Raw genomic sequence first — 18415 nt, 5'->3', positions numbered from 1 at the left:
GAACAAAAATGTAAACTACTGTTGCCGAAACCCGGGATCGAACCAGGGACCTTTAGATCTTCAGTCTAACGCTCTCCCAACTGAGCTATTTCGGCCAGTGATAATAGTTACCTTGATGTAATGTGCAATCTCAGCAGTTCTTGATACTGCTGTATTCAAAAGGTTATAAAAGTTTGCCTTTTGCTATTCCTGAAAATAGAGGAAATGTTATTGTGCGATAATATAATTAACTGAAGAAACATATGAAGAAATCTTAAAAGTAGATTAAAATGTACGTTGCATTGGCCGGGAATCGAACCCGGGCCTCCCGCGTGGCAGGCGAGAATTCTACCACTGAACCACCAATGCATTCGTTTTGGTGTTTTCCCCGTCACCGTATATGTAGAAGCTGTACAAGGTGTGAGCGGCATTTTGAAAACTTTGGACGTGTTAGCCGATTGTTGGCATGGTTTCATTTTGCAGCTTAGCCCGTCCTGCTTTCCGAAAATGAATCTCGGGCCCCAGCAATCAAAACGCAGCCTGTTTTCCGACACTTGGGCGATGCCTCCTTCTGAGATTCCATATTCTTGCAACTTTTTCTTCCGTCTGCGCTGTGTTGAATGAGCTGCGATCTCCTATCTTAGACACACGAGAGGGAAGGAAATCACCCCGCCCGTCCGGAAGGCACTCTGCACATGTTTAAATGGGCTGCTTTCTTTAAGATTGCATAACGCCTTCCAGCTGATTACCCCGCCCCCTTCATTCCCCCACCCTCTAAAGCTTTGACTGCTTAAGTTTAAGGAACTCAGACTGAAGTTTTCGTTTCTGAATTAAAGCTTTCCTACTTTGGAGACATGAACACTAATTATTAGCACTTCTGTAAACTCCACTAGAAATCCATGCACACACTTTCTGCTTTTAAATTACTCTTGAGAGTGAACGAGAACAGGCTGCGACCAACTCTCTCCACTGGAGACGCAACCCTCTAAATTCTCTCCAGGGTTTGTGGATAACGCGCAATTTGAAAATCGAGGGAGCTTAAGGGATGGGAGAACCCCCATTCACAAACAAAACAAGGTTCCACCGAGATTTGAACTCGGATCGCTGGATTCAAAGTCCAGAGTGCTAACCATTACACCATGGAACCAAGCATACCGACTGTCTCTTGTCCCGTGACTTTGTTCCCATTTAATTGCACACTAAGATAATAACAGGTGCCAAATATCATCCCTTCTTTCTATGTTTACATTATGGAGGAGGAATATAGAAGAAAGAGTATAATCAGATAGTATTTGAATCTTGAAGCATTGTCGTTTTTCCTTTTTTTTAAAGAAATACAGTACTGGAAACTGTTGCACCAGGAGTGTTCCCATTTCACTGGAAGTGTGAAGCAGGCAGGCGAGGACTAGTATCATGGAACAGCAAAAAATATAAATATTCTTGACTCTCATTGGTGCCCATTCCCATGTTGCCATCTGTGTATATGGACACAAAAAGCAGGTTTGGCAGGACCCAGACCACAGAGCCTTGCAATCTAAAAATAGACTCAAAGGAAGCTAAACGGAAGGAACATACAATGACCCATACTATGGCTTAGTTACAATAGGAATTTTAGTCTAGGGAGTTGTTCATGGGCGTGGGCAGGGTGGGGGCAGCTGCCCACAATCAACAAAAATCAATTAAATTCCTTGCAAGCTGTTAGGCCTGCCCCCCTAACAAAAAGTTTGCCCCCCACCTAAAATCCTGGCTATACCCATGAAATTGTTGGAGCATAAAGTCTTCACAGCACTGTGAAAGCGGGTTCAAAACAAGTAGGATATTTGCAATGTAATTGGCTGGCAAAGAGGCGTTGATTCTGTGCCCCATTTGAATTTGATGACACTTTGAAACTAATTCTCAAATCACTTTGAAATGTGGCGTTGCATTTTGATAAGGTTTCTTTCGTTTCTGTCCTGTGTTTTATTTTGATACCAATGTCAGCTGCTCTGGAAAATGGTCTGCTCTGGAAGCCTGCATGCTTTCAACTTAATATTCAAATGGGTGGGGGTGAATGGGACAGAGAAATCATTCTCCTCGTTTGCAGAGTCTTCCCCCAAACATACTTGCATAGACTTCCCCGGCTTTATTTGCTTGGTTCGTAAGATTTATACACTGTTGGATTGAAAACAAAACAAAACCCTCAAAGTGGACACAAAGTAGATTTGCTTTTTGCGATCAGACCAATTACTCTTATCCTGTCCAGTAGTCAAACTGCGGATTGCCAGCTGCTTCTGCAAAGTTTACAGGCAAGTAAAGGCCATGGTATCCCTCTTGTTTGGGTCAAGCACCAACTGTTATTTCAGACTCCTAGAAAGCTTCCTTTGGGGGACATAGTAACAAGGTGCCATCAATTTCTGGGTGGGACATTCTTTTCTTTCTGGCACAGTGAAGATAGCAGCTACATAGGCAAGTATTTATAAGGAATAAGAGACATGGTACTAGTTTTGTCAGGAAATTTGCAACCTGACTCAAGGCCTCCGACAACCTGTAACTGAGACAATCCAACCTTTGGTAGTGAGGGGTAAAGGTAAAGGGACCCCTGACTGTCAGGTACAGTTGCGAACGACTCTGGGGTTGCAGCGCTCATCTTGCTTTATTGGCCGAGGGAGCCGGTGTACAGCTTCTGGGTCATGTGGCCAGCAGGACTAAGCCGCTTCTGGCGAAAGCAGAACAGCGCACGGAAACGGCGTTTACCTTCCCACCAGAGCAGTACCTACCGTATTTTTCACTCTATAAGACGCACTTTTCCCCTCCTAAAAAGTAAGGGGAAATGTGTGTGCGTCTTATGGAGCGAATGCGGTGGGAGGCTCTGCTCAGCGCTCCCTTTAAAGAACCGCGTGGAACGTGTGTGCGGCTCTTGGGGGCTTTTCCCCGAGGAGGGGAAGGCTGCGCGCGGCTATCCCAGAAGCCAGAACAACAAGAGACTATCCCAGAAGCCAGATCCCTCTTGCTGTTCTGGCTTCTGGGATTCAGAATATTTTTTTCCTTGTTTTCCTCCTCCAAAAACTAGGTGTGTCTTATGGTCTGATGCATCTTATAAAGTGAAAAATACGGTATTTATCTACTTGCACTTTGACATGCTTTCGAACTGCTAGGTTGGCAGGAGCTGGGACCGAGCAACGGGAGTTCACCCCGTCGCGGGGATTCGAACTGCCGACCTTCCGATTGGCAAGCCCTAGGCTCTGTGGTTTAGACAGAATAAGTAAAATGGGAAATCTTGTGAAATCTAGGTTCTCAGTATGGAGTCCACAGCAACCCTAAGCAGGGTGAATAATACACCAGTCTCAGATGTTAACATTTTACTGAAACTCCCCCCCCCCAAAAAAACCCCTCTGATAGAATAGAATCCAGCAATGACAAGAAAAGGTTGCTGTCTCTGTTGTGAAAAAATAAGTCTCAAAGAGAATACATTGCAGAACAAGAACATCAAGAGAGTTATATAAATATTTTGACAGTGTTGTGAGTGGGACAATTAGCAAGCTTCCCTTGCGGAGCCACACCCAAACTTAATGAAGCAGGAAGAAGAGTTTTGATGAGCAAGCATTCCTTGGAGGTGAGGAATGTGTGTTTTAACTCCCTAGCTTCGCTTCCTCTAAGGGGCTGAAGCTCAAGTTAATCAAATTCTCTTGCTTTTTTTTTTTTTTTTAATGATCCCCTTGTGCAGCAGAGCCCAAGCAGAAACAGCTAGAGGCAGGGGAGACATCCTGCACCAGAAACCTGAAAATGTTTCTTAGGTGAGGTTCATGTGCTAAGACTCACCTAACAAAATCTAAGCAGGTTTCACTGCTGTGACAACCTCGCCCCACACAGAACCAAGCAGGCTGCAATTTGAGGAGAGGATTTGAAGACTTCTAGCCACATCAAACGGCGTTTCCATGCGCTGCTCTGGTTCGCCAGAAGCGGCTTAGTCATGCTGGCCACATGACCCGGAAGCTGTACGCCGGCTCCCTGGGCCAGTAAAGCGAGATGAGTGCCGCAACCCCAGAGTCAGCCACGACTGGACCTAATGGTCAGGGGACCCTTTACCTTTACCCACATCAAAGAAGGCAAAAGCAAATCTGCGGCTGCCGGGACAGATAAGGACTGCAAACATACCCACAGCTTGGAATGGGTGTGATCACACCAAGGAGAAAAGGGTACCACCCATTTGCCACCCAGAAATCTGAAAAAGTTCAGCTTTGTTGCTTTCTAAAAAAAGTATCTGACTCATGAATTAGGTCTGTGCACAGTACATTATTTACTGATCTATAACTGCCTGTGTTTGGTCACATTCACAGCAAAATTTTGAAGCACTATGATGCCATAGTAATTCTGGGAGATGCAGTTTGTTAAGTGTGTTGAAAGTTGTCAGGAGGTCCCTATTCCTCTCCCTGAGATACCATTCCCAGAGTCCCATGTGAAGAGGGATTGGTGGTTAAACCACACTGAGATATTGTAGCTCTAGGACAGGCATGCCCAAAGTTGGCCCTCCAGATGTTTTGGGACTACAATTCCCATCATCCCTGACCACTGGTCCTGTGAACTAGGGGTGATGGGAGTCATAGTCCCAAAACATCTGGAGAGCCAACTTTGGCCATGCCTGCTCTAGGAGGTCTCCTAACAACTGTTGGCAGCCTTAACAAACTACATCTCCCGGGATTCTTTGGGGAAGCCATGGCTGTTTAAAGCGGTATTATGGCTCTTTAAATGTGGCCTAAGACAGCCTGAGTGTTCATTAAGGGTAAAGGTAAAGGGACCCCTGACCATTAGGTCCAGTTGTGGCCGACTCTGGGATTGCGGCACTCATCTCGTTTTATTGGCCAAGGGAGTCGGCGTACAGCTTCCGGGCCATGTGGCCAGCATGACTGATCCGTTTCTGGCGAACCAGAGCAGCGCATGGAAACGCCGTTTACCTTCCCGCCGGAGCGGTACCTATTTATCTACTTGCATTTTGACGTGCTTTAGAACTGCTAGGTTGGCAGGATCAGGGACCAAGCAGCAGGAGCTCACCCCGTCACAGAGATTCAAACCGCCGACCTTCTGATCGGCAAGTCCTAGGCTCTGTGGTTTAACCCACAGCGCCACCTGCATCCCTTTTGTTAAGGGTAGTCTAAATAAAAAGGAGAACTGATGAAACACAGGTAACAGGAGAGATTTGGAAAAAGAAAAGGCATCTATGCTGTGCAGATACCCCACCATCACATTCAAGATGCCCATGGTATTACTGTTTTCAGAAAAGAAGAATCCACTACTTGTGCATGAAAACCAGGAGCTTGCTTTGTGTATAAAGCAAACGCCTTCCAGCATTTTAATGAGAAGTATTAATGATCCTACTAAAGCCATATCCCATGACATGCAAACCAACATAGGTTCTTAAGCCCCTGAGCCTTTATATAGAAGAGGCAGACATACGTCAAACCCCCACCCCTTGCACCAGCTTTAGTACAATGACGAAATAAATCCCCTTCATTTCAGCATGCTTTCGTGCAGATATTTACAGTGGATTACACCCCAAATCACCACCGCAGGCCCCTCTCTGATTCAGAAAGGAGACCAGCTTAGAAGCATTCAGTTTGCTCCTCTAGGACCCGATGCTTTCTGTTCCTTCTCTTTCAGAGAGCTATGAAGGTAGCAAATTATTGGAATAGAATGTCTTTCTGGGCCTGGGGATGAATGAAACCAGGTAACAGCTTTATCTGCAAACCAACATCCATTTTTCCTGGGACCAGGGAACTGGCTGAAGCCCTGCATCCGACTCCTACTGCTTCTTGCTTCACAGCACAAGGTAGAAGAAAACTTTCAAGATATCCTTCTCAGGAGGTGCTTGGATCTATGGAATCCAGCCAAAAAGGGGAGGTTTCTGTGCCACAAATGACGCCCCCTCGACACCCCCAAGCAGGCATTTGCCGAAGGAAAAGGCTCTGGAGCGGGAGTAAACATGAAAAGAAGAATCTGGCTGGAGGGTGGTGAACTCTCTGCAAAGAGAAGGCTGCCAACTGGGAAGGGATTTCTAGTGAACGGTTCGCTCCTTCTGCCTCTGGTAATCTGGAAGGGAAAGAGGAGAAAAAGCGTGAGTGGCAGAACAAAAAGACTGCATTCCTAGACGTAAGCCCTTCAAGTTCAGGATCCTGTTTCTCATGCCCACAATGTTGGCATGAAGGCAACAGCTCTCCTTCCACCATTTCCCCCCAGCAACTGGTGTCCAAAAGGTAGACTAGCCCTGAAGCTGGAGGTTTCATTTAGCAATCACTGCCATGGACAGACTTCTCCTCCAGGAATTTGTCTAATAAATACCCCCTTTAAGCCATCTATAATGAGAGGTGCCTCCTCTTCCTACATGGAAATGTTACGGAACTCTACACTATTTTAAAATACGTGTGTGTGTGTGTGTGTTTCATATTTTGGATTTGTATAGTGGGGGAGCACATTATTTTCCCTCCTCTCTTTCATGGATGTAGTGGGTCCCAGTTCACCTGACAAACATTCTCTTCCAAACAGGTCAAAGATTTTCTAAAGAGCAGTAGCAGCAGGGCAACAGCACTTACTATATGGGAAGAATCGGACTCGCATAATGATCTCCCGAGCAGTTTTCAAGATCTCCACAGCCTGTAGGGGCAGGGGGGAAACAACAGATGAACTGAACAAAGAAGGGTTGAATCATTGATTTAAAATGCACTTTTACTCTGCCTTTCCTTCCCAGTGTAAAAAGCATCCCACATAAAGGATTTCAAGGCCATCTCCCTTCCAGGCGCCTCCCTAAACCAGTTTCGCTTCAGCAAGGCTGATACACCGTAAGCCTTCAGAGCACATCCTGTGGCTCTGGTTCATAATTTCTCCCCTCTCACCTTGCTGTGCTCAATATCCTGGAAGTCGACGTCATTAACTGCCAGCACTTGGTCTCCTTCCTGCAATCCGGCTCGATGGGCATCTGAATCCGGGATCACCTGGGATCAGGAGAGGCAAGACCGCCATTCAGACAGAGGCCAGGAGCTGCAAATGCACCCTTGGCATCTAGGGGAAGCTGGCCTCATCCTGTCACACAACTCAACTGCCCTGCGCTCTGCCACCTCCAAAACTCTCAGTCCCCAAATGGTGCAGCGATCAAACTGCTGGCACATTTGTGAAGCTTAGCAGGGTCTGGTGTGGTTTCAAACTGGATGAGGAACTGCATGTCGAGATTCATGTATTGCAGGGTCCCTTCCACCTCTATGAGTCTATGAATCCGATGGATAGAAACTCAAGGCTAAGCTCCGTTGAAATGAGCGGAACTTGCTTACAACACAGGAAGAACTGAGCTGCTGGTCTCCTTGCCAGTTGTCATGAAACAGTAGAAGGAAGCAGAAGGTTTAGGACAAAGGCACAAAAATGAACACTGAGGTTGCTGGGAGGGGCAGGCAGGGTTCCTCCATTTTTATTTTGAAAACCTGCAAATCATGCTCATAGTAGCTAGGCTGAAATAAATGGTTCAGTTTTTAAATCCAACCATTCCTCTTTTATCTAAGCCATGCGATAAGGTAGGGTTATCTTAGATTTATTTTATTTTTTAACCAAGATCTGTGTGAAACATCTAAGTCATTTACCAAAAATAATCACTTAAAGTTGCAATCCTCAGCCTGTTTGTTTGGTAATAAACATGACTGAAGTATATGGGATAAGCTTCCAAGGAAACATGCATAATAACTGATGGATATTCTTCATAGAGAAAGTGAATCTCATCAAGTAATTTGGCAAATGAATAAACGTATTTTATGCTTTATTGAAACTAACGTATCAGATTAGAATGGGTGTTTTTCTGTAATTTTATATGCTAACTTAAACAAAAATACTCATAGGATGAAACTGCAGGTCATTCGACAAGTGTAACATATAATAAGAAGTGGTGAATGAGTTTTACTTTTTCCTCTGCCCTCTTCAACCCCTTTCCCTTTTGCATCATGCCTTTTATATTGCAAATCTGTGGGCACGGACTACCTTGTTTTGTGATCTTATATAAACTTGTTTGGGAGCCTTCTCAGCTGAAGATCATAGTAAAAATGCTTTTTTTTTTTTAAGAAATGACCAATAAACACAATTAATTTGCATGTCAATGAAGTAACAGAACTAGGCAGCCATGAGGTCGGGACTAAAGATCAACGCACCTTAGAGATGAAGATCCCCAGTTGTGATGCTTTTCCTCCTCGAATATTAAAGCCCAGCTAGAAAGGAAACAGAATTGAGTTGGAGATTTGGCAGTTCAACATATAGATTGTCCCTGAATACTGCCTTCTTCCAGACTGTTATTTCTGCTACAGACCTTTGGGTGACAGAGGTCTACATCATCATTGAATTTTTAATGCTCCCACAATGACCCCATGAAATAGAGGAACTGCTAAATAAAATAAAATTTGTAAAGCACAGGGCAGGTTGCAAATGCAATCGCCTCCAAGGATAGCTAAGTTTTCAGTAGAGGAGGAATCTGGTATCCTCTAGACGTTTCAGACTACAACTCCCATCATTCCTGACCATTGCCCATGCTGACTGGGGCTGATGGCAGATGGAGTCCAAAAAAACAAAACATGGCCGAAGGACCTCATGTTTTCCAAGTCTGGTGTGGAGGACCTCAGTTGGCAACCCTACAATCCCAGCTGAGAAAACCTCACACACCCTTGTAATCCCCATTTCCCGCAAGTCCCCTGAGTGTGGGCCAAGACTCACCTGTGCCCCTGGGGGTTTTTTCAACACAATGGTACGAGGCAGGAATTGGGTCAGCTCATTGTTATAATCCGAATGGTAAATTCTCTAGGGGGGGAAAGCAAGTTACAAAATTTAAAAATGGCAAGGTGAATTTCATTGTGGAAATCAGAAACTTATTGAGGTTCATCATAGCATTCCATGGCCTAGTGCTGCTCCAAGAAGAATAAGAAAAATGGCGGGAAAAAAACATTTTAAGCAACTTGGGATCTCTTTTAAAACCTTACAACCAGACATTAGCGCTGTAGAAGAGGGTTAGTCAACTCCCAACTCTAATCAGCTCCTAGCAGGATGGATTATATAATATACCAAAGTGATTTAACAATACGAACAGCAACAATAAACCACATAAATAAATGATTTCATATATAAAAATGCTTTGGAGTCCAGTAGATACAGTCTGGGGAAAAAAAATCTCTATTGAACCATCTTGTTGAAAGAGGAAGGTGGTAATAATAATTTGTTGTTGTTGTTGTTGTTTGTTGTTGTTATATTCCCACCCATCTGGCTGGGTTTCACCAGGTCTCCTGATGAGATTATCTGCAAGAGTCCCTCTGCTGCAGAGAGCAGTGATCAGTTTGGGGGTATATGGGGTGAAATGATATTTTAAACTATTCTCATCCCAAGATGTAGAGCGCTTTGTACACCAGTTCCAACATCTTTAAAATAGCCTGGTAGCTGAAATAATGATATTGGAAACTGCTACATATAATTACTAAGAAATTCAGATGGAAGAGATTTGAGGAAGTCCAATAATATGTTTATGAAGATGGATTTTAATTAATTAATTAAGTGATGATTTGTTCTATTTTATGTTCTATATTCTTTTTTCTTTTTTCTATTTCTTTCCCCCCCCCCCTTTATTATTGTCATTTTTTTCTTTTGTTATGTCTATGCATGGAAAATAATAAATATTATTATGAAAAAAATAAAATAAACTCTTCTTCTAAAAAAACCAAAACCAAAAATAATAAAAAAAAATAGCCTGGTAGCTAATTGGCAGCTAGGGGAATTAATTCAAAAGCGGTGTAACATGATGGAGATAGTCTGACCGGGCGAGCAGTTAAGCTGCTGGAGTTTGCACTAGCTTCCAGGACAATGCCCAAAGCAGGTCCCACAAGCAGTGCACTGCAGTAGTCCATCCTGGGGGTTACCAGCGCATGGACAACAGCGGCCAGGCTTTCTTAATGACTCAAAGATCTTTTAGATACACACCTCATGAGGAGGGATCCAGGTAGGAGGGCTCTCGTAGGGAGGGAGAAACACCACGGGATAGTCATCGTATGAGATACGGCCACAGCCACCACCTCCGATATCCATTTTGGAGTCAGCACAGAGCTGCAAAAGCCCCAGGCGATCTTTCCGAAGATGGGATGTCAATTCTGGAGAGAAAATAGTATATGTGGCCTGTCAACTTTCCTTCTTAAAGCCAAATACCGTATTTTTTGCTCTATAAGACGCAACAGACCACAAGACGCACCTGGTTTTTGGAGGAAGAAAACAAGGGAAAAAATATTCTGGATCTCAGAAGCCAGAACAGCAAGAGGGATCGCTGCGCAGTCAAAGCAGCAATCCCTCTTGCTGTTCTGGCTTCTGGGATAGCTGCGCAGCCTGCATTCACTCCTTAAGACGCACACACATTTCCCCTTACTTCCCCATGTTCAAATATATAAAAGGATGTCACATAGAGGAGGGAGAAAGGTTGTTTTCTGCTGCTCCAGAGAAGCGGACACGGAGCAATGGATCCAAACTACAAGGAAGAAGATTCCACCTAAACATTAGGAAGAACTTCCTGACAGTAAGAGCTGTTGGACAGTGGAATTTGCTGCCAAGGAGTGTGGTGGAGTCTCCTTCTTTGGAGGTCTTTAAGCAGAGGCTTGACAACCATATGTCAGGAGTGCTCTGATGGGGTTTCCTGCTTGGCAGGGGGTTGGACTCAATGGCCCTTGTGGTCTCTTCCAACTCTAGGATTCTATGATTCTTTTTAGGAGGGAAAAAGTGAGTCTTATAGAGCAAAAAATACGGTATGCTTCAAGGCAGGGGAGAAATTAATGGAAAACACCCACACGCACACACACCCAAAAAGCTAGTGATTGCACAAGAGATTTGATGCCATCTATTTCCCACAAGCTGTGGTATAAATAAGCGTCTTTTTTGTTAACTGTAAGTTTGTTCTAAAGTCGTCGTCTCTTCCTCCTCTCCAAAAAACTTTTGTGCTTTAAACTTTGCATGATTGCTTTTAAAAATCAAGTACAGTTTTCTCCCAGTTCACAGATGTGACAGTGGCAATAGCTATACTTGTTGAATCCTATATCTGTCAGAACGCTATCAAAATCTGGTCTCTTTTAAACTAGCTTTGAAGACATCTCTTTTCAGAACATCCTTTGGAGTTAAAATTGTCACACAGGATAATGTTGTCCATTTGTCCAGGGCTGGGTTTAATAATATTTTGCTGTTTAAATGAAACAGGTTTTCATTTCATTCCTCCACCCCTAGAAGGAGAGCTGGAGGGGGGAGATGTTTTCATGCTATTTGAAAACAGATATATAAATGGCAAATACGTTTTATGTCTACTTGTTTTTTTAGCTTTATTTTATGCATATACAGATCTCGGATTAAGCGGGAGATAAAGAATGCCAAACAAAAATAAATAAAATATGTAACTGCTCCCATTTGTACACATACACAGTACAATGAATGCATATGCCAAAGAATCGTATAGCCTATACCAGCCTTCATTCCTCACTGCTTAACTACTGTCATGAAGTAGTGATTCTGCGAGCAAGTATCGATGGGTGGGGCCCCTCAGGCAGGTGGTTAACAATTACAGTGGTACCTCGGGTTACATACACTTCAGGTTACAGACTCCGCTAACCCAGAAATAGTGCTTCAGGTTAAGAACTTTGCTTCAGGATGAGAACAGAAATTGTGCTGTGGTGGCGCGGCAGCAGCGGGTGGCCCCATTTGCTAAAGTGGTGCTTCAGGTTAAGAACAGTTTCAGGTTAAGAACGGACCTCTGGAACGAATTAAATACTTAACCCGAGGTACCACTGTAGTCCCCAAAGTGGGAGCAGATGATGGGGCGGGCTGGCTGCCGGCATTCTCCAGCCCCTACCCTCTTTCCCCCGAAAATAAGACCTACTTCCAGTTTTGCCTCTCGCTGTAATATAAGGCATTCCCCTGAAAATAAGACCTCCCCGATAATAGGGCCTCCCCCGAATATAAGGCCCCCAAAGCTACCATAAGGCGTCTCCTCTAGACCATAACGGCAGGCGCTGCCGCGCAACTCACTAGCTGCAGCGGAGCCGGAGCTGTTCAGGCAGTCTCTTTAAATCAGACAGCCCGAGCCTGCTGCTCACTCTGCCCTGGCGGAGACTGACTCACAATTACAGTGGTACCTTGGGTTACATACGCTTCAGGTTACAGACTCCGCTAACCCAGAAATAGTGCTTCAGGTTAAGAACTTTGCTTCAGGATGAGAACAGAAATTGTGCTCCGGCGGCGCGGCGGCAGCAGCAGGTCCCATTAGCTAAAGTGGTGCTTCAGGTTAAGAACAGTTTCAGGTTAAGAACAGACCTCCGGAACGAATTAAGTACTTAACCTGAGGTACCACTGTAGCGTCTTTCCCCGAAAGTAAGACATGCCCCCGAAAATAAGACCTAGCGCATCTTTGGGAGCAAAAATTAATATAAGACACTGTCTTATTTTCGGGGAAAGAGGGTATAAATCTTTGAGTTAACCTGCTGAGGGGCAGGGAGTACATGCCGTAGATCAGACTGCTGTTTGATGTCTGTAGCTGGTGCCAGAGAATATGCCAATAAAGCATGACACCCATTAGGTGCCTGTATGTGAGTTATTTGAAGCTCGGAAGGAGGACTCGGGAAAGGGACCTCCTCCTTGGCATGATGGCATAGCGGCGGATTCAAACAGGAGTTTTGGAGCTTCAGCACCCTGAGTGTGAATGGCAAGTTTAGATGGCGGAAAGTGTTCATCCATTCCAAAGAAAGATCTGTCCTTTCTCCCTGGAATTGAAGAGGAGAGGGAGGGAAACGCCCTAAGGTGCTCTACCCCTTACCCAATAACAGCAAGGGCACTCTCAAAACTGCCTCTTGACCAGGCATAGGCAAACTCCGGCCCTCCAGATAATTTGGGACTACAATTCCCATCATCCCTAGCTAGCAGGACCAGTGGTCAGGGATGATGGGAATTGTAATCCCAAATTATCTGGAGGGCCGGAGTTTGCCTATGCCTGCTCTTGACGCTAAGGCCCCGCATCTGAACCATACATTTAACACATCATTGCACAAGATTATACAGTGGTACCTCGGGTTAAGAACTTAATTTGTTCTGGAGGTCTGTTCTTAACCTGAAACTGTTCTTAACCTGAAGCACCACTTTAGCTAATGGGGCCTCCCGCTGCCACCACGCCGCCAGAGAACAATTTCTGTTCTCATCCTGAAGCAAGGTTCTTAACCCAAGGTAATATTTCTGGGTTAGTCTGTAACCTGAAGCGTATGTAACCCGAGGTACCACTGTAATTGTTAACCACCTGCCTGAGGGGCCCCACCCATCGATACTTGCTCGCAGAATCACTACTTCATGACAGTAGTTAAGCAGTGAGGAATAAAGGCTGGTATAGGCTATACGATTCTTTGGCATATGCATTCATTGTACTGTGTATGTGTACAAATGGGAGCAGTTACATTTTTTATTTATTTTTGTTTGGCATTCTTTATCTCCCGCTTAATAAAGCTAAAAAAACAAGTAGACATAAAACGTATTTGCCATTTATATATCTGTTTTCAAATAGCATGAAAACATCTCCCACTTCCAGCTCTCCTTCTAGGGGTGGAGGAATGAAATGAAAACCTGTTTCATTTAAATATTTGTGGCTTCTCCTAAAGAATCCTGGGAACTGTAGTTTGCCAAGTGTGCCAAGGAGACCAGACCTGGGAACTGTAGCTCTGTGAGGGGAAAGGGAGGGATTGGAAAGGGGGGGGGTCTCCTAAGGACTCTCAGGAACCTTAACAAACTACAGCTCCAAGAATCCTTTGTGGGAATGCAATGGCTGTTCAAAGCCCTGTTCAGGGAATGTTTTAATGTGTGACATTTTAATGTATTTTTAATTTTTGTTGGAAGCCGTCCAGAGTGGCTGGGGAAACCTATAAATTGTATTATTATAAATTACATTATAATTATTTTATTATAAATACATTTATAAATTAATTAATAAATTATTATAAATTACATCACAGCGCATGGTTTGGATGGGGCCTTACAGTGCAAACCTAGGGAGGTCTACTCAAGAGGTGAGCCCTACGAAGTTCCCATAGGACCTGCTCCCAGAGGATTCTCCCCCCCACCCCTGTCCACTTACCTGGGAGTAACCCACAAGGAACTGCATAGGCCTTACTTCCGAGTAGACACCCAGGGTGCTGCGAAATCAGGAGCGCCTCCCAAGGCCCAAGCTCCCTTTGGATCCACTCCCACAGAGCTCAGCTGGGCCTACTCCAGAGTAAAGGGGCACAGAGGGGCCCAATCCGCTCCCTGGAAGAACCGGCCTTCCTCCTGCTGCTGATCAGCTGAGATCGCAGGAACAAACACCAGGCTCCTCCTCCTCCAATCAAAGGAGGCTCCTCCCCCGCCAGCCACCCAATCAAAACAGAAGGGTATCACTACTCTACTCCTACTAGCTAGGCTCACTGTCAGTTAGCGAAGGAAGCCTGACGGTTGGTTGGGTTTCTCAGGAGGCGGGGACAAATAGGACGCTCCAACCTCTGAGGGAATTAAGGGGGGAGTCCGCCTGTTTTAAAACCCACCATTTTAATGGCTGCGACTCTGAATGTGCTGGAAAGCCAGGGCATACATATTTCAAATTTGGAGGGGGGATTTAAAATGTGAGGAAAGGTATTTGTTTTTCAAGCTTTCTTCTAATGGCAACCAACTTCTCGCCCCCCCCCACAGAAAGGGATTGGGCGTGAGACTGCCTCAGTGGTTGCCGTGGCAACGGTTGCTAGGCGCGCAGTCACTAAGGCGCGGCACGTGACCCAACGGTCACTTCTGTGAGGTAAAGGAGGAGAGAGACCTGCTCCCTGCTTCGTTCCCTCAGGCTGGCGCCCTCCGTTTAAAGAATAAATTAAAAAATTGATGTAAACCATCCTGGAGGGTTAAGAAGCAAGGGCAGTATACAATAAATGAGCGAGAGAGTTCTCTCCCACGCATATTTTAAGGAAATAAGGGCTGACAATATATAGTCCTGATTTCCCAGCTCTTGCCTCACGAAAAAGACGCCATTTTGATCCCGGAGCTTGGAAGAACTACAATTCCCATCAGCCCCTGCAACGATGACGGGTGGGGTGGGGGTTGTCATTCCTCAGAGTCAAGGCCAATGGCTGCTTTCCGTTTTCACTTGAAGTTTAGCAGTAGGCGGGATCGCAGATCTATGGCCACGTTGCTCCACAAAAACAAAAACGAATCTATATTTGGGTTTCAGAAAACAAACTAAACTGTGATCATGCTTTCGAGCTGTGCAGATTCTTGGGTGATGAGACCTCAGTAAACTGAATTCAACTGATTTAGCAATAACAGAAGTTGTTTTAAAGATGACTCACAAACTCTGCAAAGTCTCGGCCAAGAGATTTTATTCCCTGCCCGGGTACAAGCATTACAGTAGCAAAGATACTTTTCAACTGTTAAATTCTTCTTCTTCTTCTTCTTCTTCTTCTTCTTCTTCTTCTTCTTCTTCTGCGATCACTTGTAGCCGAGTAAGATTGTCTTCCTGATACGGAAGGGGGGGGCATGTCTTCTTCACCTTCTTCTTCGCTACAATGTATCAATTTATTTCCAATTGTCAATGTCAAAAGGGACTAAAATCTATAAAATTCATAGAAAATCAACGTGCCAATTTGCTCAATTTCTCTAGGACTCCATCACACCTTCCCTGTCCTCCATAATCCCTCAAGCAAGGTGTCAAGACCCTAATCCTGTCAAATCACTCTGCCAAGCCTTTCCTCCAGGCAATGCCAGTACATGGACCATTGTCTTCTCATCAGGATGTGCTTATCTACGCATATCTCCAGCTCTGCATATTCCCCCCTCCCTCCTCCATATGTTAATCCTGTGTAACCCAACCTCTTCTTAATGTATTCATGATGTAATCTGTGTAACCCAACCTCTCTTTAATGTATTCATGATGTAACTGGGATGTATTTTGCACTGTATTCTGGGACATGGAGGGAAGTTTCAAAAGTTTATGTCACCCCTTTCTCACTGTTCAACCTCGCCTTGAACCTGTTGCGCAATAACCGTGGATCTTCTGCAGCTTGCCCCTGTCTCCGGCTGAGCTCATTTTCCTCCGCAGGGACTTAGTCCGACGAGCTGGGTGCAGAGCAGCCTCGCACCCAGATTTTTACCGTAACACTTCCATAAACACCAAAGCCATTCAGTTCCACCATTCGCTAACAGACTCCCGACACAAACTTAAAACCATGGAGAAACCTGGCCTGAACAAAGACCTTGGATTCTTATCTCATTATACATGACAAAGCCATTTTTCACCTTTTCACCCCTTGCTTCTCCCTGTAAGACCTATTGCAGTCGTTAAGAGTCGTCAACAGGCTCATCACAGCTATCTGCCAACCACCCATTCCCACCACCCTTCTGAGTAATACCCCTCCCCACCTTCTCACTATATAGAAGGGTCTGGAAACTTCTGTTTCAGTGTATCTGAAGAAGTGTGCATGCACACGAAAGCTCATACCTAGAACTAACTTAGTTGGTCTTTAAGGTGCTACTGGAAGGAATTTTTTTTTTGTTTAGACTCCCGACACCTCAGATCTAAGAGAACCCGAAAACTCTCCGCAACAGGTACACCTCTTCATTCTGGCATACGTCTATGGCGCCGACGGTGGTGGTGGTGGTGGTGGTGGGGTGGTACTGACGTCACCGCGCACGCTGCCTCGGCGCGTCCGTCTGCATTATTTCCCCCCGCCCCCCTCCCTTGAGGTGCCCGGATTGGCGCGGCGGATTTGAACGTTGTAAACTGAGGGGAAGGAGCGGCGGAGGCGGTGTCTCCGCGAGACGAGGCCGTTGGCGGGCCGGCCAGCCAGTGGACGGGGAAGGAGAAGGCCGCGCGCGAGAGAGAGGAGAAGAGGGTAACGGTCACCTGAAGTGAGGGGGGGGTAGGTCCTAGGACAGTGCATAGCCCCCCCCCGCCCCGCTTTTAACCCTTTCGGTCCCCTTCCCCGCCTTTTTCCTTCCCCAAAGCGCGTGTTTTCGGGTGACGGTTGCTTTTAAATTTCCCAATTTTCCCCTGGGGGGGGGTCTGTTCGCGTGGGACGCCTCTTTATTCTTATTCTTCCCCTGGGGCGAGGTTCTCCTTCCTCTTCCGTCCTCTCTCTCTCTCTCTCTCTCTCCCCCCCCCCCCGCCGGCCCCGTTTGCATCCTCTCAACAACAGTCCTGTGAGGGAGGCTAAGGCCTAGGGGGGGGCACCCCTACCCGCTTCTCCTCCCCACCCCCCACCCCCCATCTTCGCAAGGTGCACGGGGGGTTGGGCACTTCTGCTGTCACAACAACCCTGCGAGGGAGGCTCAGGCCAAGAGGTTTAAAGACTGTCTCAATGTAAATCTAAGAAAAATATAATAATAATAATAATAATAATAATAATAATAATAATAATAATAATAAATTAATTTTATTATTTATAGCCCGCGCATCTGGCTGGGTTTCCCCAGCCACTCTGGGAGGCCTCCAACTGAATATTAAAAACAATACAGCGTCAGACATTAAAAACTTCCCTAAAGAGGGCCGCCTTCAGTTGTCTTTTAAAAGTAAAATAGTTGTTTATTGCCTTGACATCTGCTGGGAGGGCATTCCACAGGGCGGGCGCCACCACCGAGAAGGCCCTCTGCCTGGTTCTCTGTAATCTTACTTCTCGCAATGAGGGAACCGCCAGAAGCCCCTCGGCGCTGGATCTCAGTGTCCGGGCTGAACGATGGGGATGGAGACTCTCCTTCAGGTACACAGAACCCGAGGCCTGTATAGTGGTACCTTGGGTTACATACACTTCAGGTTACAGACTCTGCTAACCCAGAAAGAGTGCTTCAGGTTAATAACTTTGCTTCAGGATGAGAACAGAAATCGTGGGGCGGCAGCTGGAGGCTCCATTAGCTAAAGTTGTGCTTCAGGTTAAGAACGGACATCCGGAACGAATTAAGTACATAACCAGAGGTACCACTGTGGTATAAACACTGACAATTGGGAAACACTTGACTGCGAGCGCTCCAATTGGAGAACAGCCTTTACCAAAGGTGTCCTGGGCTTTGAAGACACTCGAACTCAGGACGCAAGGGAGAAATGTGCCAAGAGGAAGGCATGCGTGGCAAACTCTCACCGTGATCGACTCCAACCCGGAAACCAATGTGGAAGGATGTGTGGATCCAGAATTTGCCTCCGCATTCACTTATGGATTCATTGTTAAAACCGTGTTTATGGAAGACAATCTTGCTCGGCTACGAGTGATACCCAAAGAGAGAGAAGACCCCTCCCCACTTCTCCTCGCCCCCCAGCTTCGCACTAAGCGAGTGGGGGTTGGGCACTTCTGTGGCACAACAACCCTGCGAGGGAGGCTTTGGCAGCTGTCCTGCTCCCCTCCCCCTGTCATGTCCTCTAAGTGAGCTTCAAGGCTGG

The 18415-nt window shown here is 45.7% G+C and overlaps 2 protein-coding genes across 5 annotated transcripts in view; one reads left to right on the top strand and one right to left on the bottom strand.

The window, feature by feature from the left end:
- Nucleotides 1-5249: 5249 nt before the first annotated feature.
- Nucleotides 5250-14687, bottom strand: PDZD11 (PDZ domain containing 11). 3 transcript variants are annotated; one of them, XM_083707239.1, is made up of 7 exons: nt 14547-14687; nt 9943-10109; nt 8692-8775; nt 8136-8192; nt 6843-6941; nt 6543-6603; nt 5250-6042 (listed from the first exon to the last, which is right to left on the bottom strand). In XM_083707239.1, exons 2-7 carry the CDS (start codon nt 10045-10047, stop codon nt 6008-6010), a joined length of 441 nt encoding a protein of 146 aa, XP_083563365.1. In that variant the 5' UTR covers nt 10048-10109; nt 14547-14687; the 3' UTR covers nt 5250-6007. The 3 variants fall into 3 exon arrangements, with proteins under 3 accessions (XP_083563365.1, XP_083563363.1, XP_083563364.1); XM_083707237.1 differs by lacking the exon at nt 14547-14687 and adding an exon at nt 14105-14335; XM_083707238.1 differs by lacking the exon at nt 14547-14687 and adding an exon at nt 14141-14335.
- A 1966-nt stretch (nt 14688-16653) lies between these two features.
- LOC310828761 (chromosome-associated kinesin KIF4-like) overlaps nt 16654-18415 on the top strand; it is a 35493-nt gene continuing 33731 nt past the window's right edge. The window contains exons 1-2 of one of the 2 annotated variants that reach the window (XM_083706545.1): nt 16743-17202; nt 17321-17347. The gene's annotated coding sequence lies outside the window, so the exon portion shown is untranslated. Of the gene's footprint in view, nt 17203-17320; nt 17348-18415 lie in introns of both variants that reach the window. The other variant, XM_083706544.1, reaches the window with a different exon arrangement.

The sequence above is a fragment of the Podarcis gaigeae genome (genome assembly GCF_964106915.1).
Source record: "Podarcis gaigeae genome assembly, chromosome: 13".
Taxonomy (NCBI): Eukaryota; Metazoa; Chordata; class Lepidosauria; order Squamata; family Lacertidae; genus Podarcis; species Podarcis gaigeae.
The sequence above is the reverse complement of the archived record's forward strand: the minus strand, read 5'-3'. Positions and strand labels throughout refer to the sequence as shown.